Below are 25,671 nucleotides of genomic sequence, written 5' to 3' on the forward strand. Positions count from 1 at the left end.
TCGCTCAGCACACAGTGATGTGTCACACTGTGTGCTGAGTGACCTGTCAGGGCCAGTGTTCTTCAGTAAGAACACTTACCCTAACTGCCAATGAACTAGATTAATCCAGCATGCTTGCGACATGCGGGGCCACACATCGCTATCGATGTGACCCCTACACACGGAGCGATGTAGGGCCATTTTTTAAGAGGTCTAGTGAGATCGCTTCGAAAATGCCCTGAATTTGCCACATTACTTAATACTGTGATGGAGCACCTGTGTCACGCTCTTAGAAGCACCAGCTGGAGAGTGACGGAGGCTGGGTGCTTAACGTATGGTGGTTGCATCCACGACAGAAGGGAGTGAAACAAGGAGGATAAAATATAATGAATTTAATGAAGATATTGCAGACAGTGATAATGTGATATGGCAAGTATGCAAATATAAAGTCAATTGTCCAGAAAGTATTATAATAGATGATGAAGCTTGGTCCTTGAAGAATATTGCAATATAATTGAAGAGTGGAATAGAATATAAACCAGAGTAGTAATTAAGGGTTGCAGAAGGAATTGAGGATTGGATGACTTGAAGAACGAATGCAGATTGGAAGATTGGATGAAGGTTGGAAGAAGGTTAGAAGATTGGATGATTGGGTGATGTGGATGATGATTTGAAGATTGGATGATTGGTTGCAGATTGGATGAGGATTTGAAGATTGGATGAAGGTTAGTAGATTGGATGATTGGGTGATGTGGATGATGATTTGAAGATAATAAATTAAGATAACTGGAGAAGAGGAATCCTTGCAGTTTATGGTCGTGGCTGCTGCCAGAGGTAACCTTTGGAAGTGACCGTCGGGAGTATAGCAAGGTGAGACCCCTTTGAGGATCTGACCTCGCTGTCCACATAGGCGGTAAGCAGAGTCTGGTGGTACTTGATGCAGTAAACGGCCAGCAGGATCTTCTCCAGGGGAAGCTCAGGATTGTAGTGGGAAGTACAGAGCCAGGTGAGAGTGGAAGCTCAGGATTGTAGTGAGTACTACAGAGCCAGGTAGGCAATGATGCTACGGGATCGACATCATTGTACTGACTGCTGGACTAGCCTGAGCAGCCAGTACTTACCAGGTGAGCTGTGCTGGGATTGGTCAGGCAATCAGAGAGGGAGGTGGAGCCGTGCAGGAGAGGCTGGGAAGCCCTGATTGTATGCAGCTGCACAAGCACCGGCCTTTACACAGACACAGACCAGGCACAAACACACATGGCGATATGCTACTCATGTCCTGCATGGAGCTGGAGCACAATACACCAGTGTCACCACGCGATGACAACACGGCCACATGTACCCCAGTGGAGCCAGAGACATAACAGAGGTGAGCGCCATGGTTTTAGTGCACTTAGAGGGTCCAGGACTGGGCACAGTACAGGGGTCTTTAGGCAAGCGCCATGGTGGATGTGACAACCTGTTTGCCAGGCAGATTGTGGTGTTTATTGCTGATTGTTTTGAACCACATACATTTTTACACCTTGTCAAAAGCATGTTGCATATTTAAAAGAGGGATTTAGAAAAACAAATGTCCATCATTTATGGGCTACATGCAAAAGCAGCTAGTATTTACTGTGCATGCTAAAAAAACAACAACCCAAAAGCATGTATTTGCACCCCTTACATTATAATCTGGTAAAAAGTTATTACTTTGCATTGTTTCCAGCTCTGAAACAGATTCTATGCTTGAACATGCAGTACATAGTAACATAGTTTGTGAGGTGGAAAAAAGACGGTCCATCAAGTTCAACCTATAACTGATCTTCTGTGGTGTAAACGGCCTGGATGAGGTTACCATCTATGCATTATAAACCAGAGTCCCCGATGACCCAAAGTAGCTGTCCAATCTGCGTCTACTATAGTACATTATAATACATTATTATACCCCTGGATATTATTGTCTGTAAATATTGTGTCTAACCCAGGGGTTCCCAAATTTTTTTGAATCACGGCGCCCTAGAGCATCAAAATATTGTCAAGGCATTGTGCATTGTGTTTATATGTCACAGTTATCTGGTGAGGGACAGGATTTGCTTCTGTTTGTCCACATATATTATGATTGGCAGCCACTAGCACTGGTTTTGCCTGGGACATTGACCATAAATAATATGAATTGATCTTGGTCCACCAACCCAAGGCACCCTTGCAAGTGTCCTGGGGCACCCCAGAGTGCCTAGGCACACAGTTTGGGAACCACTGGTCTAACCCATTTTTAGAGGTATCAATAGAATTTGCCATCACAACCTTCTCTGGATTCCATATCTTAACTGCTCTTACTGTAAAGAAACCCTTCCTATGCTTGGTGATAAATTCCAATCCTCTAATCTTAGGGGCGACCATATGTCCTATGTACAGTCCTTCTTGTAAACAGATCCCCAGATAGATTGCTGCATTGACCCTTTATGTATTCTATATATTAATCATATCCCCTCACTTATCCTCTTATCCCCTGCACTTATACATATGAGTTATCACAACTGCGGGTCATTTGCCACAATTAATTCACCCACAGCCATTCATGAGTCAATATTCCCCTGCCAATGGGTCACGCGTGGATACAGCTAGTTGCAGTCGTGATGCTGCTGCAAGGACACACCTGCATATGCAGAGATCCCAACCTATTTAAAATACAAACGTTTGACCCATAAAGTAGATAGCCCTATGTCCCCTAAGAGATACAATGAACAGTATTCTCGGTCATTGACGCTGTAATGATTCACAGTTCTAGGCTACTGTAGCTTATATTTCTCATAAATGAATGATCTGATTGTGTTTAGGCAGCACTTTTCTTTTGCTTTATAAAAGGTAACTTTTTTTATTTTCTGTATATGCACATTTCTGTTCTGTAATTCTATTGTCTGTATCTGTATACCAGAGATAATGCATGTTATTGTGTGTATCTATCTATATTATTACTGTTGCTTATTTATATAAAACCAATCATATTACACAGTGCTGCACAGTTATCATTTACATCAGTCCCCGGCCCATCGAAGCATACAATCTCAATGCCTTGACACACATTTGTAATACCCTAGTAATTATCTGTATGTACGGATAATACAGTAGCTTGGCCCCACTTTTTTCCAGTTATTTCCAGTATGTTTACATTGGTTCTGTCAGTGGATAGATGGTGTGGAAATAAAGCGCTCATAAGTTCTCTATCTCTAGAATCCTTACTTGTAACTCTATTGGTGATATATGGATTTTTCTGGGACGAACAATACGCTCTTTGTTCACAGTGGGACCATTTAATTCTTAATAATAATAATAATAATAATAATAATAATAATATTACTATTATTATTTTGAATCTTGTACGTCGTCTATTGTTTGCTGTCTAGGTTGCAACTATATGTAGCTGATCATCGCTGACCATACGGGCTTCAACTCTTACCCACTTATGCCCTTAGCTAACTCATACTGAGCATAAAGACACTGACAACTGAATTAGTGAAAAGGGCACAGTTTTAATTGAAATGCAAAAATAAAAGTGTAAGGAAAGCACTAAGGCTGACATTAACAGCCTGCCTTCATTACTACTAATACAGTTGGGAGTGAATCCCTGACAATAACATCACTGGGGTTGCCAAGTAACTATTTCCATTTTTGACACAGCCCCTCAAAAAATGCCACTGCCTGATCATTGAGTTGGAGCCAAATACCTGCTTGAATCTAAGGACAATGGGGTATAACCAATCTAATGCCCACTCTGGCCACCTGCAGCCAGTGCTTTTCTGACAAATCCGGAACCTAATCAGCAGCTGCAACGTAAACCTGCTTATCCTAAAAATGCTACCCAAAAAAAACTGTTTAGACTTTGCGGGTAAAGTGAGCTTTGTCTCTTTGTATAAATGCACACAATCATACCAACCCTGAAGGTGTCTAGCTACCAACCTCGGAAGGGACAAAATATGATGTGCTACAGCCTTATGGCCATTTATACAGTATGACAGCCACTTTCCTCTAACTGCATCTCCAAACCACCCTAGACACACAACTTAGCATGTCCAGACCGCATACATCTCAGACCTAATCCACATGATGTCTTCGATAAGTGCCTCAGTCGTTTCCTCCCAAATGTAATATCAAAATATTACATAGAGGACCCTCATTTAGCAATGTGGGACAGAAGATGTAAAAAATTCTTCCACATTGTATAATCCAAAACCAACAGGCCACACTACATGAGGAATGTTCACATGCTCACCACATGAGGCTTAAAAAAGAGGAAACAGAAGAATAGGCCAATTTCCACAGGGACCACAAATCATGTGGTAAACCTTTGACACAAAGTACTGTAAGTACTGTAACAGACAAACACCTGAGCCATAAATTAGATGTAATTAAACAAAAACCAGAAACAACAAGAGAGTAAGGGAAGATGATAGCATATTGGTGACAGAGAAAACCGCAGAAACTCCTGGGAATCCAAAAGAAATTCAGGATCCCTTAGTAGGAAAGAGAATCTCTGCACACCCATACTGTACTATAGATAGTTTTCATGTGGTACTCTCTTGACAGAAATGCACTGTACTACCAATGGTTGCAAGACACAGACCCCTTGTACATGGAAAACATCCATCTCCCATGGGCTTTAATCACATTGGCAGAAGAATCTGATTACCAAATATACTCGAGTATAAGCCTACTTTTTCAGAACATTTTTTTATGCTGAAAAAGCCCCCCTCAGCTAATACTCGAGTGAGGGTCCCACTTGAGTCAATACGTTTTCCCAGTTTTTTTGTTGTAAAATTAGGTGCCTCGGCTTATACTCGAGTATATACGGTATGTTACACAGATTGCAGCCTGTACCCAGAACTAATAGGTTTCACGATTCTGACATTTGATGACTGAAACTTGGTGCATACCCACTGTGCATGATAAGCAATCCTAACTAATAAGAATAAGCCATATGCACAGGGAAAATAACCCATATGCATGATGCTGCATCAAAACCCACTTTCCCCTGCCTTGCTGTTTGATCTAAGAGCTGGCTACTTTACACAACACTTGGCCCTCTTTACCTATATGTGATGTGTGGGCAAGCCATACTTAACTGTTGTGTTGCCAGGAAAACACTGCCTGTTATTAAAAGTGTATCATTTCCTACTCCCACTCCTATGCTGCGTGACAGTGGATTTATGTGGCACCCTGACTTCAGAACTGTCTCCGCAGCAGCGTTACACAGCTGGTTGGCCTCCAGCCACAATTTATCACCCTTTAGCCAATCCTCTCATCTTTTTTTTACCTGAGTTGCTCATCATAGCGATGCCAAGCTGAAACTCTTAACTTGACAGACTACCACATCTCCATGCAGAGCATATTATGCTGCTACTGTAGATCAGATACCACAGTAGCAGTAACATGGGTTTTGATAGGACAGTCTTGATTAAATGTGTTTATGTGTTTTTTTTTCACCAACCCCCAGTTGAATCTATGTATGCCCCAACTCATGCATTGGGGCAAAATTTGTTAGAACATGTATATCTGTAATATGGTGCAGTGTGCACCAGAAAAGGAACACATTTTCTGCTGTATGCGGCACCAGATTATGGTTAAGCGCTTTTTAGGGGGAGGGGAGAAGGTTTGGGGCAGGGTCATGCTTCCTTTATGTATAGTTCAGGCCCTTATGTCTAATTAAAAACTTCAGAATGTTACGAGTAGAGATGTGCACAGACCCCAATGTTTTGGTTTTGGTTCTACTTCGTTATTGAGTTTTGGTTTTGCTAGAGTCGATAAAATTTGATTAAAACAAAATGAGAAAAACAGAATATAATTTGGAAAAATTGGTTCGACTCATAAATCCGGATGTGTTAAAATTTCAGGGAAACCGAATGGCACATTTCTAGTTAGGAGCCATACAGTACTTCCGTCATAGTAAGTCAACAAGGTGCACATAACCTTTCTTAGTTGAAGCAGAATAGCGCCTAATCAACAAATAGCTGCACCCAAGCCAAAACTAGTTATATAAATGCCAAACATTTCCGCTACAATTAGTTTCATTACAGTTGATTTACATGTGTATATTCATGGCTTCAACATCAATCAATAACATTTACAATTACAATCAGTATACACATATTTCATTCAAATGATTACAGATAACTAAGGTACCCAGCTATGTAAATGTCAGCATTTTAAAAATAATTAGCAGTTTAGCAGCTGTTCCAACAGACCCATGAGGTGGCTGCCCAGTATCGTGGTGTTGTTGTTGTTGTTTTAGCGTCACCAGTAGACTTGATACCCAGCTGTCCTTTCTGTTCAGTTTTATAATAACTTTTACATTACGTGTTGGGTTTAAAGTTTTTATTCTATTATCAATGTTGCCCCCTAAAACCTGATCAGGATCCAACTGGACCATATCGAGTTGGTTTCATCCTGATAGGTGCATGGGATTTTCAAATGCATAACTGGACAAACAAACAAACATACTTTATATCCTATATAAGATAAAAGGCTGATATGGAGAAACATGTGGAATTATACATGTAGTTTACATTATTCAACAATGAAATTTAAGCAGAAAATAAGTTTTTATGAATGAACATATATTTTATGGGAAAGTAATCACGAGGATCAAAACAGGATTCTCCACCTAATCTTTAGGTACGGTTTCATATGCCATCTTCCAATTCTTAATAGTAAACTGCATTTTCTTTGTAATTTAATTGTTTCTTCAGCAGCATTGCTTATCATACAGATGGTGCCAGTCAGAATCTAGCCATCTACTGGATAGCCATGCTGAGCCAAGGCCTATTGTTCGCAGATGAAATACAATACATAGAACAATACAGTAGAGAATTAGCAGAGTAATCCTGTTGCTCACTTAATCCTATTAAAGGGCTAGATGAGGATGGCTCCATCGGTATGTGAAATATGTCTTTGTTTGATGGGGTGTCTGAGCTAGATATGGTTATATTTGGAGAGTATCCACCCTAAAACATAACTGAACCAGTGAGTAGAAAATGCTCTGCTCCAGAGCATGCACTTAATTTATTTTTGCAGTCACATGGAATTAATTAATTACTTGATTAAAAAGTTGTTTTTAAAGCATCACACTTTGAATTGAACACTGATAGTAAGTAAATTAAGTGACAGGGCATTTTGTACAGCACTGATGAGGCCATGTTGAAAGGTCTGGAATTGCTTTCTGTCATATAGCCCAAATCCGCTAAATAAATAGTTCCGGATCTGTGGTCATGGCAGCGATGGAGTAAGCTGCAGTTGTTTGGCGCACCAATGGCATCCCATCCTGAGCCATTGTCAGCCGTCCCACCAGCATTGCAGTGCTTCTACCCCCTTGCTGACCTCTTGTGTGGCTTATTGATGCGTTCTAGCAGGCGACTGGTCCCAGGGAGTGGCCCTGTGAGGTATCTGGCAATGTGGTCTCCCTGGTGCCTGGACATTGTGACCTCTCCCCCTGTAGTGGCCCCTGATTTGGGTTCTGGCAGTCAGGGTCTTCAGCAGGTGGGCTACAGCAGGTGTCCAGGAGTGTAGCCCTCATACTTCCTGCAGCACAATGGATAAGTGTGAGCGGAGGACCTGCAAGTGGCATCTTGGACAGTGTTAGTGAGCATTGTTCATCCATAACTGCAATATCTGCCTAAGGTTATGAAAGCACTGTTCTCTACACTATTTTGGTGGTCTGTAGCTCTGGACCTATTGTGAACTGTGCCTTGCTGCTTCATATTTTTATTCTATGAGCTCCTGCATCTATCCAATTTGTGCCTTCATCTAGAGAACCTCCAAAACCACCAGCCTCTGCCTCCATGTGTCCCCATGTTGCCTCTGAGTCCCTTGATACTCCTGAAGTTATGTTAAAGCAGGTGCTGGAGGCTGTTGCCTCTAGTGAGAAAAGGTTAGCTGATAAAATGAGTAAAGTTCAACTGGACTTGTCTATAGAAGGACCTTCAAAGAGACCAGGTGGGTGAAGCCTAGGCTCGCATTTCCAACCTAGAAGACTTGCATGCCCTTCTGACCATTATGCAAAATAAGTTGTCTGATACTGTATATAAGGTTGCATAAACAATGTAGGGGTTCATTGGCCTCCCTGACACTTAAAGCTTACAGACACTTATGTTTGTGAGTCCTTTACTCCTCATTTCACCATTGATAGGGCCCACCGCATTCCTACAAGACCCCTCTACCAGGGGCACCTCCATGCACCGTTATAGTACATTGTTTACACAATAAAGATCCTGTTGCCATTCTTCAGATGTTCCTGGCTTTGCCATGCAAGTTCAAGAGGAACAAGCTCAATTTCTTCCCCTTAAAAGGTGTCTGAGGGATCTGAACTTGCTACATTCCATGTTATTTCCATCTAAGTTGCGAGTGGTAGCTAACCAAGGAACCAAGTTTTTAGCTACTCAGAGGAAAGCTGTGCCTGGCTGGATCAGTATGCCACCACAAGAAGAAATGCTTAATCACCAAATGGGCTAAGGGACTAGTTTGACCAGCGGCAATCACGATAAAGTTAACCATCTCAGTGGTTCCCCTAGTCACCTAGTGTGTGTGTATAGGGCTTAATATACATAAATTACCAGGCCCCAGCTATATGTATATCTGAATAGCAATCATGATTTAATTTTATTTAATTCGTAGTACTTTTCATTTACAAACCTACCAGGAGTTTTGGAGGTGGAGGTTTGACAGAAACAAATCTCCTATTTAAAACCTATATTTTGTGTAGATTTAACAAACTGTAGCTGAATAGATAGCTAATGGGGAGAAGAATTGCAACAAAAATATGGCTCTGAATTCAAAGCAGACTGGGACTGATGTAGACTTGTTGGCAAAATGGCCATACATTACTGTGAAAAACAGTTTATGGGAAAGCCGCCAGGCAGGTGCCACTGCCATTTACCCAGGAATATCATCGGGGGAGTTTATCATCCGTAATCTGGAGAATTTGATACCAATACCCACGTTAAATGTAATGACACACATTGTAAATTACCATCATAAGCGGAGGTCGAGCATAGCGCTCGTTGCACAAAGGACAAAGTGAACTGTAATTCATTATTACTGTTCCAGTCATATATTGTACAGCGGACTTATTGGTAATTGCACTTTAGGAAACTATAAGCATGTGTGCTTTCCAAAAGGTATGCGGTCCCTGGGCCAACAATGTCTAGGTCGATAGTCAATAAGTCGACCATTAAGAATGGTTGACATACCCTAGGTTGACATTGATAGAAGGTCGACATAAGCTTAAGTTCGACATGGGCACGGTTGTCATGAGTTTTTCACTGTTTTAACAAAAAGTGTTTTTTCATACTTTACTATCAAAGTGGGCATAGAGCATGAAAATAATAGAGTGCCCGAAGCATGGCGAGCACATGTGGCCATGTCAACATATGTACACACTAAATACCTGAAAACCATGTCCATGTTCAACTAAAGCTTGGGTCGACCTTTTGACAATGTCAATCTAAGGAATGACCATTCTTATATGTCGACCTAGTAACTGTCGATCATTAGTGGCCAACCTAGTGACTGTCAACCTCGATGCCAGGGGCGGCCAACCTGTGGCTCTTTTCTTAATGAGCTGTGGCTCCTGCACCAGCGGTGCTGCTGCATGCCACCTCTGACCATGTGCTACTCTGTTGTGTGCTCGTCGTGATGTCATGACATCACATTGTGGGAGGAGCATGCTGTATCCAGCGTTGAGCCGTGGGAACAGAGATTGCGAGGTGTGAGAGGCTTAGTGCGGCGGCTGGACAGCTGAGCAGGTCTGCGGCTACATAGTAGAGAGGAAGTGGGGCTGTCTAGTACTTACCTTTGTGAGTCATTTTTTTCAAAACTGAAACAAGTGAAATCAAATTATTTCACTTGGGTTTTTACAAACACACAAGTGAGAGAATCCCTGCGAGTAGCTCTGCATACAAGCCAGAATTTAAAAAAATATTGACAAAGGATAGTCAGCATAAAAAAAATGACAGCAAAGTGAAAAAGGAATAACGTCTTTTTTGTATTGGGAAGATTACATAAATTGTGCATTTTCAATGTGCTTGTCTCAACCTCAGAAAACTGAGGTTTGACACAAGGTCATGCTCCTACAAATGTCATTCCAAAGATGCAACAATGGGGTGTGGCCTTGTTCCAGCTAGGCCACAACCCATTTGAAATTGGGGCATGGCCTTGTGGGAGCTAGGCCAAGCCTATATTCTGCATGGTATCAGCTCTTTTTCTTACCATAAAATATTTTTGGGCTCATTGCCCCTGATCTATGCCGTAACCTTCCAAAAACCTAATTGATTTAAACTTTGCAAGCACTAGTGCTAATTCCAATATACAAGTGGGCTTTTTACATGTATCATTGCTTTTCATTGTTATCATACCTTTTGTTATGTTTAAATTTATTGGCTGATTATTATTATAGCAGTTTGCACTCTCTTGTACTATCTGTTTGATTTGGTATTGTGGACTTGTGAAGCCAGAAAGGCTTTGCCTCATCCATGTTGGGTCAAACTTATGTGCTTTCCATACATGTATATTATTATTCACAGTGAATAAACAGTGGTGCAACTAAAATCTGTATTTCTCCGAAATGTGGCAATACACCTACTCTACATTATGTAAATATATCCCTGTATGCTATGAGATATGTTCTGTTGGTCTATATCCCTGGCAGTCGGAAACCCGTCAAATTACCGACCGCGGAATAATAACAATAACATACCTCCCAACATGACCCTCTCTAGAAGGGACACAATGCTCTGTTTATATACTTCCCTACTAATGTATGATTGCCCATTACCTGTATTAAACAGATTAATTGATAAAAAAACGTGTTTCAGCACAGGTGATACTAATCGTAAATTAAGAGGGAAGTCCAGAAACAGAGCAATGTGTCCCTCCTGGAGAGGGTCATGTTGGGAGGTATGCTATAAGTCTTGGGGTTAGCGTTAGGTAGGCTGCAGAACAGGGGAGATTAGGGATAGGGTTAAAATACTTACCGGGTTCTGTTGAGTTTTTAATCCTCGGGATTATGACTGGCGGGATTTCAGACCCAACCCGTACAGTTAATTGAATTCAAGCAGTCATTATTCTGCTGAGCTGTAACCATGTTCCTATTATGTTTCCTATTATTGTTCATTTATTTCATTATATGTGTGTGTGTGTGTGTGTATATATATATATATATATATATATATATATATACATACAGAGAGAAGAAGGTGTAGAGGTGCGCTCAGAAGGTGATATCACCAATCCACAATTGTAAAAATACAAAATTTATTTCATACAGTAAAATGGTTTAAAATACATTTGTCATGAGTGATTTACAGAGATTGTTGGTGGATCGTAGTAATTCATAATGATTCCGAACAAAGGTGTAGATTGATCATGCGAAATAACCCTACGCGTTTCGTCCACTAGGGACTTCCTCAGGGGTAATACACCAAGATCTAAAAAAAAAGGTGATGAAACAATGCCGTGAAGAACAGTCTTAAGCAACCTCATGGCCCGACCTGCAGTAAGAAAACCCCACAAGTATTTATCAGTGCCATGTAAGAATAATAGATAAAGGAATGCAAACCTAAAATGGAAAAAATAAACAAGTATCAGGTCTCTGCATACCAAATCAGAATTGAGAATTATTCTGGTCTGCATTTTTACTGTTAGTTCCTTATAAGGAACCGCCCACCTTCTCTTTCCTCCTATTGTTTTTCGCATTTGTTCTTCCTTCCAGCCTTTCATACCCTGAATTATCTTTTATACCCACTTAAGACTGTTCTTCACGGCATTGTTTCATCACCTTTTTTAGATCTTGGTGTATTACCCCTGAGAAAGTCCCTAGTGGACGAAACGACAAATGTATTTTAAACCATTTTACTGTATGAAATAAATTTTGTATTTTTACAATTGTGGATTGGTGATATCACCTTCTGAGCGCACCTCTAGACCTTCTTCTCTCTATCTTGTACATCAGACTCCCATTAGCGGCGGAGCCTTTAGAGGAGTGCAGCTCACCTATAGGTGCAGGACAGGGACACAACACCCCTTTTTATATATATATATATATATATATCAGGTTCTGCAGAATCTGCAATGCCGTAGATATAAATTATGCTGGTGACGACATGCGCAGTCTGGGATGAGAAACATGTGCCCTGCATGTACGCCATTGTATTAAAAAGTGGGCTTCTGGGTAATTCAGCCCTGGGGCAAGATAGATGTTTCTGCAGCTTCTGCTTCAGTCTGCAGGAATTGTTTTGTAAGCCGTGCTGCTATGATGCTGATCAGACAGAAAATAATGGAACATGCACTATCCATTACAAGTGTGAGCTTTAGAACATGTTTTGTAAGCAAATTGAGCCTCTGCTTCCCGTTTGAGTATCTCAATTCTGATTTGGTATGCAGAGACCTGATACTTGTTTATTTTTTCCATTTTAGGTTTGCATTCCTTTATCTATTATTCTTACATGGCACTGATAAATACTTGTGGGGTTTTCTTACTGCAGGTCGGGCCATGAGGTTGCTGATGGATAGTGGCAGGACAGCTCGTTAACACTAATTTAAAAAGCAAGTGAAGTTAATTGGAAAGGATGGGGACATTGTCAAAGTGTCCCCAGCGCTTGGGCCAGAGGCTTGCATAGTGAGGATAGGATAGGAAGCGGCTGGGAGGGGGGACGCGCGTGACACTGACAAATTGCACAGTTTTCAGAAACTGTCACTGATTCTGACCTGAGGAATATTGTACTGCTCACATTCTCATTTCTGTGTTGCATTCTCTTTCCCCCATATTCACATTAATTATCACATTGTATGCAGTGTGGGGTGTACACGAATGTGCCTGCCTCTGTGTTTCTCATATGATGCTATGTCTGCAATCAAAATGGTTTCAAGTATAAAATATGTAAAATGTACAGTATATGTTTTTTTATTGGAACTGTGATTAAAATAACATGCTACCAGTATGCTGCAAAAACACATGACCTCTCAAATCCTATGTAAACCATAGAGAAATGTAAACCATAGAGAAATCATAGATGTATTCTGGTATCTCTCTCCCTGCCAATTAATGCAGTCCCCATAGTCTTCTATGGAGATCACAGCCTAAAGGCCCCCATACATTAGGCCGACTTGTCCTATGGACAAGTCAGACCCAATTCTCCTGTGAGCCGCCTGGCAGCTCCCCAGGAGTCTCACATACGATTTGGCACTTGTTGGGCCATTTTTTACATGTGATAAATCACTTGCGATTTATCACATGTAAAACGGGGTAGCTGCAGCGGGTGGTGAGGAGCAGTGGAGCGGGTGCTGAGCTAGCGGGCCGGGTGGTGATCTTATCATCAGCGGGATGCCAGGACGGGCAGTGGCGGGTACTGTAGCCTCACCAGGGAGCAGTGAGGCGGGCAGCAGATGCTTAGCGCTGCACTAGGGAGCGGCAAGTGCTGACCGATGCGTTAGCAGGATGGACGCCAGGCGGGGATCATATCATCAGTGGGACGCCAGGACGGGCAGGATTTTTCAAATAACCTGTCAAATGATTGGCCATTCTCTGATTGGCTGATAGAGAGCACTCTTAGCCAATCAGCTGCCTTCCTTCTGGGCAGCCACTGATTAGCTGAGAGATCTCTCAGCCAATCAGAGAATGGCCAGTCATTTGACAGGATATTTTAAAATATCTAATACCCGCCACTATCTGTCCCAGCGTCCCACTGATGATATGATCACTGCGTGGCATCCGGCCCGCTAGCGCAGCCATCAGTTTTAACACACCTCAACCAAATGTAACTCTCTCTGCACATGTTACATCTGCCCCACCTGCAGTGCATATGGTTTTGTCCATTAAAGAAGCATTTTTCTTATGCAAACCAACCAGAATCACCCCCTATGTTAGCCACTGCCCACGCATGCACATATTCTTATAACTCTTTAATCCCTTAAAGTAGAAAACTCTTGCAGGAGTCCAGCTTTTTTTGCATTTGGTGATCATTATGCTACATGCTGTGATACATAGTAATGATACTGCAGTGACCTCAAAGTCAAAATTATTATTACCTGCACCTTACTATATGTGTTTTTTTGTGATGCAGGGATGGGCCCCAACACACTGACATTCAGCTAGGAGTGTTCACCAGCAGTTCCACAAAAAGATCAACTTTGAGCTCCTCCAACCAAGTCCTTATAACCTTTCACAGCAATGTTGCCAATGGAGGAATCTTCGCATTATACTTCTACGGTTAGTTACAAAGGAATGATAAGCAGCAATGACCTGAACACATGGGTATGACATGATGATGCACATGTTTTCTGCCATCATTCTGAAGAATATGAAATTAATAGTGTAAGCACTTTCTTACTAGACATTATCCTAGACCAGGGATGGGGATCCTTCGGCCCTCCAGAACTACACATCCCAGCATACCCTACTAGTGTTGCTATTTGGCCATGTTAAACTGTTGCGGGGCATGCTGGGATATGTAGCTCATCAACAGCTGGAGGGCCGAAGGTTCCCCATCCCTGTCCTAGACAATGGCAGATTATTGATCGCAAAACTGTGTATGCCTCAAAAAGGAGAATACTAGTCATTATATTAAGTTTGCTAATTAAATATTTCCATGAAAACGTCTTTGAGTGTATCATATTTTGAAGTCTATTTATGCTACATTGTAAGTATAACTTATGTAATACTTAATTTTAATATGTGTGAAAGCATATGATTATGCCCAGTGGTGTAGCTAGGTTCCACGGTGCCCGGAGCAAGGGCATGTTTCGCGCCCCCCCACCCTGTAGTAGGTGGGACCCTTGAGCTGAGAAAAGGGGGCGTGGCCAAACATTATACAACACACACCCATTGCACATTTTAGCGATCTTTGTAATACCCATTACACATAAAGCCACATGCCGTAATGCCAATTACACATAAGGCCACACATGATGTCCAGCACATACAATTATAGCCTAGAGAAGTTACTGGAACACCAGACAGCAGTAGCAGCCACCAGTCACCGCTATCCCCCAGGTGCTGCAAGCAGCCAGCTGTGAGCATGGGCACCTGGCTACAATGTGAGCAGCAGAGGATGGCTCAGGCCACTAGCAGCAGCAGTCCCCTCTCCCCTCCCTTCCTGCTTATCCTGGGCTGGCTCCTCTTTTTTTTTAAACGGAAAGCACCCCACTGCGCTTATCAACTTCAGATTACGCAGCTTTAGGGCGAGATGTATCAACATACATCGCCGCCCTTCGCACGGCAGCCGCCGCGATGCTACCGCATATGTACTAACATATGCGGCCAGCATCAGGCTGCGGTATTGGAGACCCCCGTGATACCTGTGATGTGGGCTGCGGGGGTCTCTGTCACCTCCCGGCGGCTGCCAGCGTCTCCCTGCATCTCCTCCTCCCCCCTGAAGCCGGATGTCCTCCCAGCTGTGACACCAGGGGGAGGAGGAGGTTAAAGGAGGACGGGAGGGGGGGGGGCGGCGCGCGGACGGCGGGCGGCGAAAGAAGCCCATAGGCTTTTAAAGGGTACCCTGGCCAGCGAAAACGGGGCGAACCGGTGATGATACATAGGAAAATGCGGTAAAACGGGGGTTTTACCGCATTTTCCCTTTAGTACATCCCGCCCTTACTCCGGCACCGCAGCATGGCTTAATCAGTCAGCATCTCTACTTTATTTAGTCGCAGCAGCAGCACATACGGGGCGGGCAGCCAGTGGATGAGGACCAGTCATCCGGCGGCAATATTAGTGGCACGATACCCCTGTAAAAATGGCCCTGTATGTGATGCCTGCCTCTCCCTGCAGCAGCTAATCTCCTCTTAATTTACAGTGCGCCCGCCGCAGACCTAGCCGGTGCTGGCTCCTCCAAACTGGCGGATGGGTCTGCGGTACCATAATTACACCATTGCATATACACATATACATACATACACATCACATCACATATACATATAGTGCACTTACACTGACATCTTGAGGGAGGCTGAGGGAGGATGCCACAACAGCAGTCTTTGCTGCCAAGTCTGGCCAGCAGCACTTTTCCTCTTTAAACCCTCCATGGCATAATCCTAATCCGGCGATTCGCGGGTCATGGTGAGGGGGTGGGGCCAATATGACACAATTGCATGACAAGCAGTGTCATATTTGCTCCACCCCCTCGCCGCCTACCCACTAATCGCAGCAAAAAGCTGAGAGGGGGCGGGGCTATGGACGCTGGCCCTGCAGACTGACTGTTGTCAGTAATTATAGGGGCAGCAAAGCGGGGTGCAGAGTGCCCAGGGAAGCAGAGCTGGGGGGCTGTGCAGTGAGCAGCTGGGCGGCTAGCTGTTCACTTTGCCAGTGCAGAAGGAGAGGCGGCCACAGTGGATGGAAGAGGTGGGTCGGGCAGCGTGCAGGGTGGAAGGGGGAGCTCTGGTTGTCTGTGTGAGGAGGTTCAGTGACCTGCCCAATGGGCGGGTCATGGGCTGGGTCACTGAGCGTCCTCACTCCTCACACAGACAGCCAGAGGCGAATAGGTTACTGTTACGTTATTGACTTCCTGCAGAGCAAAACGGACGCCTGCCTCTGGCTGATCGCCATGACTCTGAGGTGCCCCAATGGCGCCAGCTCCCTTCAGCCACTGCTAGGGCTGCCGAGCACTCATTACAGCACACCGGGGAGCTGGCGAGCAGGGCAGGGGAGCCGGCGGCAGGGCTCCAGCGCCAGTTGACATGTCTGCGCCCGGAGCTTGTGCTCCGCCGGCTCCACCCTAGCTACGCCTCTGATTATGCCACTTTTGGCACATGCTTGTGTCAGCCATCATCTGCTTTCCCAACTTAAATATTTTCCATTCATTTTGTGCCAATCATCACTTTCTCCAACCAATGATCTCTTATCGTGGCAGGATACCGGCTCCGGAAGTGCAAACCTCCAACTACAGTTCCAAATGGAGAAGTGCTCTCAGGGAGCGAGGAGTTCCTGATGGGTGAGAACTCTTAATTTTACAGAATAAACCTTGGAGGGTTACAGGACCCTTAAGACAGGGTGGGGAGCAGGGTAAGGGGGTGTATATTAGATTGGGCACACTTTTCAACATGATCCATTCCAGGAGGGACAAAATCCACATGGATTTCCCTGGTGTCATCTGTGTTGATCTATTTAATTGATTATAATAAAGGAATTTCAACAAAGGTGTTTACAATAATAAATTAAGACAAAAGTCCAGGTACAGTAGATAGGATTTTGTTCCTCCTGGAATGGGTTGCAAAGTATAGTTTGCGTATATCATATAAAAACAAAGGTACTTATGTAATATCTGGGCTCCCGTTTTTCTTATGAGACCGTGTCCCCTCGCGGGGCTCGCTGCGCTCACCACGCTTCGGGCACGGTGGCTCGCTGTGCTCGCCACACTATATAAAATCAACTCCATGTGTAGTTGGATAGTAGGGGTATGAAAAAATGGGGTGCATTTAACATGGGAGCCCAGATAATACATAAGTACCGAAACCAATGCTTACCTCCCAACATGAGCCTATCCATGAGGGACACAATGTTCTCTTCCTGGACTTCCCTCATAATGTATGACTGTTAAAACACCTTTCTTATCATTTAAACTGTTCAAATCAAGTGATGATAACAATACATTAAGAGGGAAGTCCAGAAACAGCATTGTATCCCTCCTGGAATGGGTCATTGGGAGGTATGCCAATGGAGTATATAGATTTAAACTAATAGTTTAATAATGCCTGGATACTGTTTATCCACCTATTGAGACAAAAGTTTTATCAAGTTTTCTTATAGTGGAATAAAGACTTACAGATTTAAACCCCTCCTATCTCTCCTCTGGTTGGGAAGCTCTTATCTGTTAATGACCCTGGTTTTAATATGGCTATAGTGCACAGTATAACTTCTATATGTAGTTCTCAGTACATGTTGTTTCTAATTTCACTTAGCATGTAATCACAAGGAATATTTGACATACTGTACAGTAGAATTCTCAGCATATGATTATGGCAAAGGGTGATGGCCTGTTGGAAACTGTGGCCCTTATTCTAGTTGACTCGGACAGATGCGTATTTCAGATGGCCACCGAGTGTTCTTAGCCCCGCCTACCATACGGATCGCTCATACCGTCCGAATGCGGTAAGACACCAAACTAATGAACCGCGAGTGGATGTTTCATGTGAACTCCTCCCCATCTGTGGGAACCTCCCCCATTCTCCGATGGTCGCTGACCATTGAATGATGGACCGAGCGTTCAGGCAGCCCCGAGTGCTCCAGACCACTCGGACATTTTTCTGTGTGAAACCAGGGATATGCAGGGATATGAAAGCGGGCAGCTGACATCCGGCTATGTCAGCTGTCCGCCCCCCACACATGCGCCACTGCCGCATTACCATACGTACGCCCAGTGTTTTCAAGGGAGCGCCCATGAAACGCGGGGACGTACGCATATGGTAATGAGCCCAAACAGCCCTTCACGCCCCTCTTCCACCCCCTGCTTGGATGGTTCCAACTGATCATTTTCTGCACGGAATTCATGCCATGTTCGGACGTGCGAGGCGTTCGCACATGCACAGAAACGCCTTTGCACATGCGCAAACACAATACATCGGCCGTCCGACTGAACACGGAGTCGTCCAACTCAAACAGAATAAGGGCCTGTAGGTGAACTCTAACTTGTGAGTATGTACATTCCCAGCAAAAAAACTTAGAATGCTACTTTATACTAGAATGTTATATGCAATGCTAAAGATTTGCCTCAAGAGATACTTAGATTCAAATATTATACAGCAATTATTTAGAACAGATCTTGTTTTGAACAATCTATCTTTTAATTGATGAGAAGTATTACATTATATAGCCTTCAGCATATTAAGTTTAGGCTTATTGCATGTTTTCCCAGGACAGTCACAGTTTTTTCCCAATGGAAATCATTCATTTAGATGCTTCATTTTCTGTAATTCAATCTCCACATGCATCTACAGCAGATTATTATAATAAGCAGATATAGGACTCTTTAACCATTTTCTTTTGTTTGTAAAATCCCTTTAATGTGAATATGCCTCCATAGGCATAAAATAAGTTTTTGCTCTTTGTTGTTTGTACATAGAGGTCAGGTAATAGTCTGCTTTGGAAATAATGACATCTGCTATCTGCAGTAGAAGTTATCCTAAAATATTCTGCGTGAGGCTATTGGTACAAAAACTACCTTGATAAATAGTCCCCATGAGGTAAAGTAATACCTTTATCTCTGGAGGCACAATCTTAGGGGTGCTAGAGACAATTTTCTTATTCACTTCCTGGCCATCACCATGCCACTCTCCATTTCCTTACTGTGTTAGTCACCACAGTCATTCTGGTATGCACCCCCGATCAGTTAACTACTGGAGCAATTCATTGTTGCTCTGGTGTGGGGGCAGCTGCTCTGGAAAACAGGTGTCCCAGTAATCAATAACACAAGTACATGGCCATAGGCCACTCAGAATGGAGGTGGAGGAGGGATTCACAATCGCAATCCCAGATCTCCTTCCCATAGGAAAAAACAGGGCTCTGGGAACAAATGACATCTGAGATGGCATTGGTTCCTGCAGATACACTAAAAAAAAAGTTTTAGAATTTTTTGGAATAATAAGCAGCCCCAGCAAGCCCCTACTAGCAAAGGGCCTGACATTTAAACACGCAGAAAGTAGCATTTTACTATTATGTAACGACACATAATTAATGAGAAACAAGCCCCTACTGGTGTCAGGAGTGACGGTGTAGTACATAGTAAGGTGGCCATTCATGCAGATACATATCCTGTCGCTCAGCTCTGAGTGGTCAAATAACATGAAATACAGCTATTCAGTACTAAGACCATGCAGCCAAATCGCTCTTGCCATTACCGTGACCTATTAATGCAGTTAAAAGATGATTGCAAACGTAGGCCAGCCACATTTATCAATATGCCTGATAATGGCCTATTAATTTCCATAGGTTAATTACCGGGCATAGCTGTCATTTTCACACCCAGCGATCTTCGTGTGTGATATTGCAGAATTTCAGTTTAGCATTAATGAATATTCACAGCGTATATTTACTTTTTTGTACATATTTCTCTTTTTTATTATAATAAAATTATATTTTTTATTAATGACAAAGATGATATTTTTTTTTCTAATTAATATAAATGTATAATGACGTGTCACATCTAAACTGCAGTCTCAAAATAAAGCTGTCCACCATTAGTGGACTCATTTTATACTTGACTGCTAGTAAGAGAATTCCCAAATCACGTATGGATTTTAAAGTGGATAACGATTGGTGATCCATATGCAATTCTGTCGCAATTTAGCAAGAGTTAGTTCAATTTGTGCTTTCAGTATCTTGCCACCCCATAATAGTTCAATTTAACATTGTTAACAATTGTTACGTTTTTTTTTGTTAATATTTTCTGGTATACTTCTTATACTGTATAACATTTGCTTATTGACAAAACTTAAATTTTCCCCTTTAATTGCAATGTTCCCAGGTGACATAGTGCGCTACAAATGTCTCCCAGGATTCACCTTGGTGGGGCCTGAAATCTTGATCTGTCAACTTGGAAACCGCTTACAGTTTGAGGAACCTCCCCCATCCTGTGATGGTAATATCTTCTAACACATCTCCACCTCATACTCTTTGACAGTTTCCCTAAATTTTGGACTAGCGCAGTGGTTCCCAAACTTTCTTGAATAAAGGCACCCTAACATTTCAATTTTTTTTTTACGGCACCCCTAGGATAAAATAATTTGTTAAATTTGCAATAAATTATTACATTTAGTAAATGGTGCTTTTACTTTCATCCTTAGGTTTAGTTATGGGGTGGTGTACATTTGTACTTCTGATTGTGTTATGATTGGCTGCCACTAGCACTTGTTTTGCCTATAACTTTAACAGTAAATCATTTGTATTGGTCCTGGACCACCAACCTGAGGCACCCCTGGAAGAGCCTCGCGGCACCTCAGTGTGCCTAGGCACACAGCTTGGGAACCACTGGACTAGCAACTTATAGCTGTAAATGCTATGGCTTTGGGCCCTCGTCCATTGATTAGTTACATGTTGTATGCAGCTTAGCATGTGCAATCCATAGCAATGCAAATACAAAAGGAAGTGTATACCACCTACTGTCTGCATTTGTTATTGCTTAAAACTGCGATCACAGTTCTAGAGGAACTTCACAACAATTAGTCACAACATTCCTCTGCAACTGCAGCCCTAGTAAGTATGACCTTACTTAGGCTTCCAGTTGCAAGGGGCATTGCAAGACCTAACAAACTGTGTTCTGGATGCCGCCTGATATCTGCCGGTCAATCATACAGGTGTTTGCATTATAGTGATGCAGTCACAGGATCTGTTCTGCACAGATCCTGCACATGCATAGTTTCCCAAACATTGGAAACTACGTTGAATTATTGCCTTTGAATGGTAATCTATGTCATTAGCTACCTCAATAACTGATAAATCTTTTAAGCAGTATTGTACAACTATATTTATTTTACAGCTGTGTTGATCTCTGTTTATTCCTTAGTACTTTGTCCGGCTATTGAGATCCTAACTGATTCCACTGGAGTAATTCTGAGCCAAAGTTATCCTGGTACCTATCCTCAGTTCCAGACATGTTCCTGGCTCATTAAAGTTGAGGCTGGGTACAACGTAACCCTTACTGTGGAGTACTTTCTCAGCGAGAAGCAATATGATGAGTTTGACATATTTGATGGTGAGATATATTTAATGGAATTTTAAGCATCGCTTCCATCATTGTTGTAATTGAGATTCAGAATGAGAATGTTACAGTATGTTACTTAGATTTCATATATCTTAATATATAGCATGTACTGGAGTACATTAACAAACAGATGGAGCCACTCATGGGGCACAATTCACCACAATGGACGCGTGAGCATGTGAGGCGCTCAAGCGTCCTTGATTAAGCGAAAGGCGTGCTGAGACAGAATGCTTGGCATGCCGATGCTATGAATAATGGCGGCTCCATATGTACAGAATAGTAATAATTATAATAATATTAATTTAGTATAGTCTAGCTATGCTATATCATAGCTACTTTATCAATTGTAATCAACTTGTAGTAATCAATTGTAGCAGCTCTAAATATGTCCTGAAGGCAACAAGAGAAAGTAACCAGATGATCCTAATGTTGAATTGGGAGAATACTGCGGAATTAGGTTACATAAATTAGATAAAGCAGAAATTCGGCTTGCCCTGTAAGTTAGAGTATTTAAAATGTTTTATCATAAATGGTATAAAAGAAAGGTACTGCGGGCCTAGATTGGTGTTCTGCCAAATATGGCCAGAGTTATACAGTTCATCCGTGCCTATCTAGATTGATGTGAGCTACCATACGTTTATAGAAGGGCTATGAGGCCTCATTCAGTCTTCTGCAGATACAGATGCTGGAGAACGAATCAACATAGAGCAATAACATATATCTGTAAGTGTAAGTCAAGAGCATTTATAAGCTTCTATATAAAAAGTATTACAGTATGTCCTACATTGAAAAGGCACAACGTTTCCTGATGCCTTGAACTGATGTTGGAAAGGGTTCTCTCCAAAACACTACTTGCTGCCCCTAGACCCGGGCCACAGGCATAACTGAATATCAATCCAAACCCATTTGCCACATCACCCTAGCAGTCATTTGTCACCTACTGACTAACTGGGAATCCCCCTGTTGCAAATTCTCACAGCTTTAGTTATCCTTCAAAGGATGATTATTACATTATAACCCAGTGATGGCTATCCTTGACACTTAAGCTGTTGTTGAACTACACATCCCAGCAAGCCCAGCATCAGTTTTAGCATGGCCAAATAGTAAAACTGTAGCAGGGAATACTGGGATGTGTAGTTCAACAACAGCTTGAGTGTCAAGGTTAGCCATTACTGTTATAAAGGATGCTTACAAGAAATGTGGGATATTGAGCTTTGCATGCTAGGACTGCGTCTGCTTATTAATCCCAAACTGGGCCTGCAAGGAGTTGGACACCAGGTTATATACAGTCCTTTGGAGATGGTGAGGTAAATGAGTATATATTGCAGTGGGGACAGTCAGTGAAGGATTATACCAGGTAACAACATACTGAGGGGGAAATTTTACCAAAAAAAATAGTGGAAAAAAATCGTATTTTCATACGAAAATACAATTTTTTGGGGTTTATACGTATTTTTTGCATTTACTATTTTTAATGATGGGACATTCGTATTTGTATTTACAAATACGAATGTCTACACCATCGATAGAATACGACAGGAATACGACAGGAATCACCATTCAAAAGAATGGTGGTTCTTGATTTACTAAGCAGCCGTATTGAAAATACGGCTGCTAATTGGCGTGAAACTGCCACGAATATACGGCAGGAAAATACACCTTATTTCCCTGTCGTATTTGGCAGAGGCCTGCATGGATCAGTCAGATCCGTGCAGGCTTTAGTGATTAAAAAATGGTAAAATAAATAAAAAAAAACAGCGTGGGGTCCCCCCCACAGCTGTAACCAGCACCAGGCTGAAAGAGCCGGGCCGGTAATTAAAAATCAGGGAACCCGACAAATAGGGGTTCCCCGATTTTTAACAACCAGCTTCAGGTCCGGGGCTGGTTCCTAAAATACGGGGACAAAATGAGTAGGGGTCCCCCGTATTTTAAGAACCAGCCCCAGGCCAAACCAGCCAGCAGGGTAATGCCACAGCCGGGGGGAGACTTTTTATACATGTTCCCCCAGCCAAAGCATTAACCCCCTGACCGGTCAGCCTGGCCAGGGGCCCTGGGGGAGTAGGGACCCCCCCCAATAAAGGGGTCCCCCCCTCCAGGACTTACCTGACCAGACTGAAGCCTGGTGCTGTCCTCGATGCCCCTGGGCGGTGGGCATCGAGCTGATTGAGTGTAAAAAAATAGATGTAAAGAAGATATCATTTATATTTTGAAAGTGTTGAGCTTCCATTAACATTGGTGTGAATGTCCTGAGATGAAAGCTACTGCTGGGAACCAGTGCAAATTTTGCATCTACTGTGTGCATCAGTGTTAGTAAATAAACTCTTAGGTGGTCGAGAGAGTCACTTACCATTTACATAGCTCAAATATAACTTTCCATACAGAATGTTTTGTGTTAACACTCACACAACCAATTGATCCCAGGCCGACATTGCTGTGTGACTGGATGTTACTGCCCATCTCTGCAATCTGCTGGACCAGACTGCAATATGTAAAACTCATTCCTGCATCAAGTTCCCATTCCCTATATTGCAAGTTTGCTGCAGGGCCCTCTTCAGGGTCGCCACAAGGAATTGCGGGGCCCAGGACTGACCTTCAATCCGCCCCCCCAGTACCATTATTTACCTAGCTACGGCAGTGCCTCTCCTCGGCGTCACATCTCCTCGGGAGCGCACACTGCACAGTGCAGCCTCGGAACGCAGAACCCCTCTGTGTCCTAGGCTCGGCGCTCTGCAGCTTGCATTGTATATTGTGCATGGCTGGCTGGGGGGCCGCCGGGTGGGGAAGGCGGTGTGCGGCCACAGGGTTAGAAGGGGGTATTCAATCACCCGCAGCCATCTCCCGACAGGGGAGATGGCAGAGGGGCACTAATCAATGCTGTCTTCCCCTACAGCATTGAACCGGGGATCTCTGCAGAACGAGCCCGACTTCACAAGCAGTCGGGCTCAATCTGCCGAAAACGTCCTGGAAGTGACGAGCTCCATGCTGCAGCTCTTGGCCACGCCCCCTTCTCATCCCACTGCAGGCGGGACATTGAATCCCAGTCTACTTTTTCTCGGTCAAGCAGACAGCGGGACAGGGTCACGGCTGTCGGGCCAGCTCAACAACCGTGGCCCATGATTGAATACCCCCCTTAGAATCTACAGTATTTATCATACATGACCATGACAATCCAAACTACTGTATGGTTTCCAGAAATTCTTTCTATGTCATTGTTATACCCTGAGTACTGTTATCCAAAGAGTTTCTAAGCCTGAGAATTGCAGTGTACATTTAGTAGAATACATTGTTTGAGCTTTCTTACTGCAGGTCCATCTGGACAAAGTCCATCACTTACTTCCTTGAGTGGCAACTATTCTTCACCCATGACCTTCACCAGTACAGGAAACAGAGTGCTTCTACGTTGGATGTCTGATCACGCATATAGTAGGAAGGGGTTCAAGATACGCTATTCAGGTGAGAATAATACATTGTTCATGGGTAATGGGTGACTCACCGCTATAACTAGAAAAGTGTGTTAGGGAATAGTGGAGACAATATCCAATATTGAATCACAACATAGGGGGTTATTCTAGTTCATTCTTTCTGACAAAATACTTCTTAGATGGACAAAACCATGTGCACTGCGGCTGGGGCAGATGTAACTTGTGCAGAGAGAATTAGATTTGGGTGGGGTTTTTCTTCAAAGTGAGATCTATATTGCAGTGTAAAATAAAGCAGTCAGTATTTTCCCTGCACAGAAACAAAATAACTCACCCAAATATAATTCTCTCTGCACATGTTACATCTGCCCCCCTGCAGTGCACATGGTTTTGTCCATCTAAGAAGGATTTTGTCAGAAAGAATGAACTAGAATAAACCCCATAGTAACAAGTAATGACAAAATCATTTCCTGGAAATCTGTATTCCCCATTGTGGCAGAAAGATATTCGATAGCACTAACAGAATACAGTAGAAATTCAGTAAAATGAGCAAT

The 25,671-nt window shown here is 43.0% G+C and overlaps 1 protein-coding gene across 3 annotated transcripts in view; it reads left to right on the top strand.

The window, feature by feature from the left end:
- Window positions 1–25,671, top strand: part of CSMD2 (CUB and Sushi multiple domains 2) — a 909,603-nt gene that overhangs the window by 830,290 nt on the left and 53,642 nt on the right. For all 3 annotated transcript variants that reach the window (XM_083173665.1, XM_083173666.1, XM_083173667.1), the window contains 5 exons: window positions 14,070–14,215; window positions 16,854–16,934; window positions 20,463–20,576; window positions 21,501–21,689; window positions 25,005–25,151. In XM_083173665.1, the coding sequence (XP_083029791.1) occupies window positions 14,070–14,215; window positions 16,854–16,934; window positions 20,463–20,576; window positions 21,501–21,689; window positions 25,005–25,151 (677 nt within the window). The remainder of the gene's footprint in view (window positions 1–14,069; window positions 14,216–16,853; window positions 16,935–20,462; window positions 20,577–21,500; window positions 21,690–25,004; window positions 25,152–25,671) is intronic.

Source organism: Crinia signifera, chromosome 2, assembly GCF_055691185.1.
Source record: "Crinia signifera chromosome 2, ASM5569118v1, whole genome shotgun sequence".
Taxonomy (NCBI): domain Eukaryota; kingdom Metazoa; phylum Chordata; class Amphibia; order Anura; family Myobatrachidae; genus Crinia; species Crinia signifera.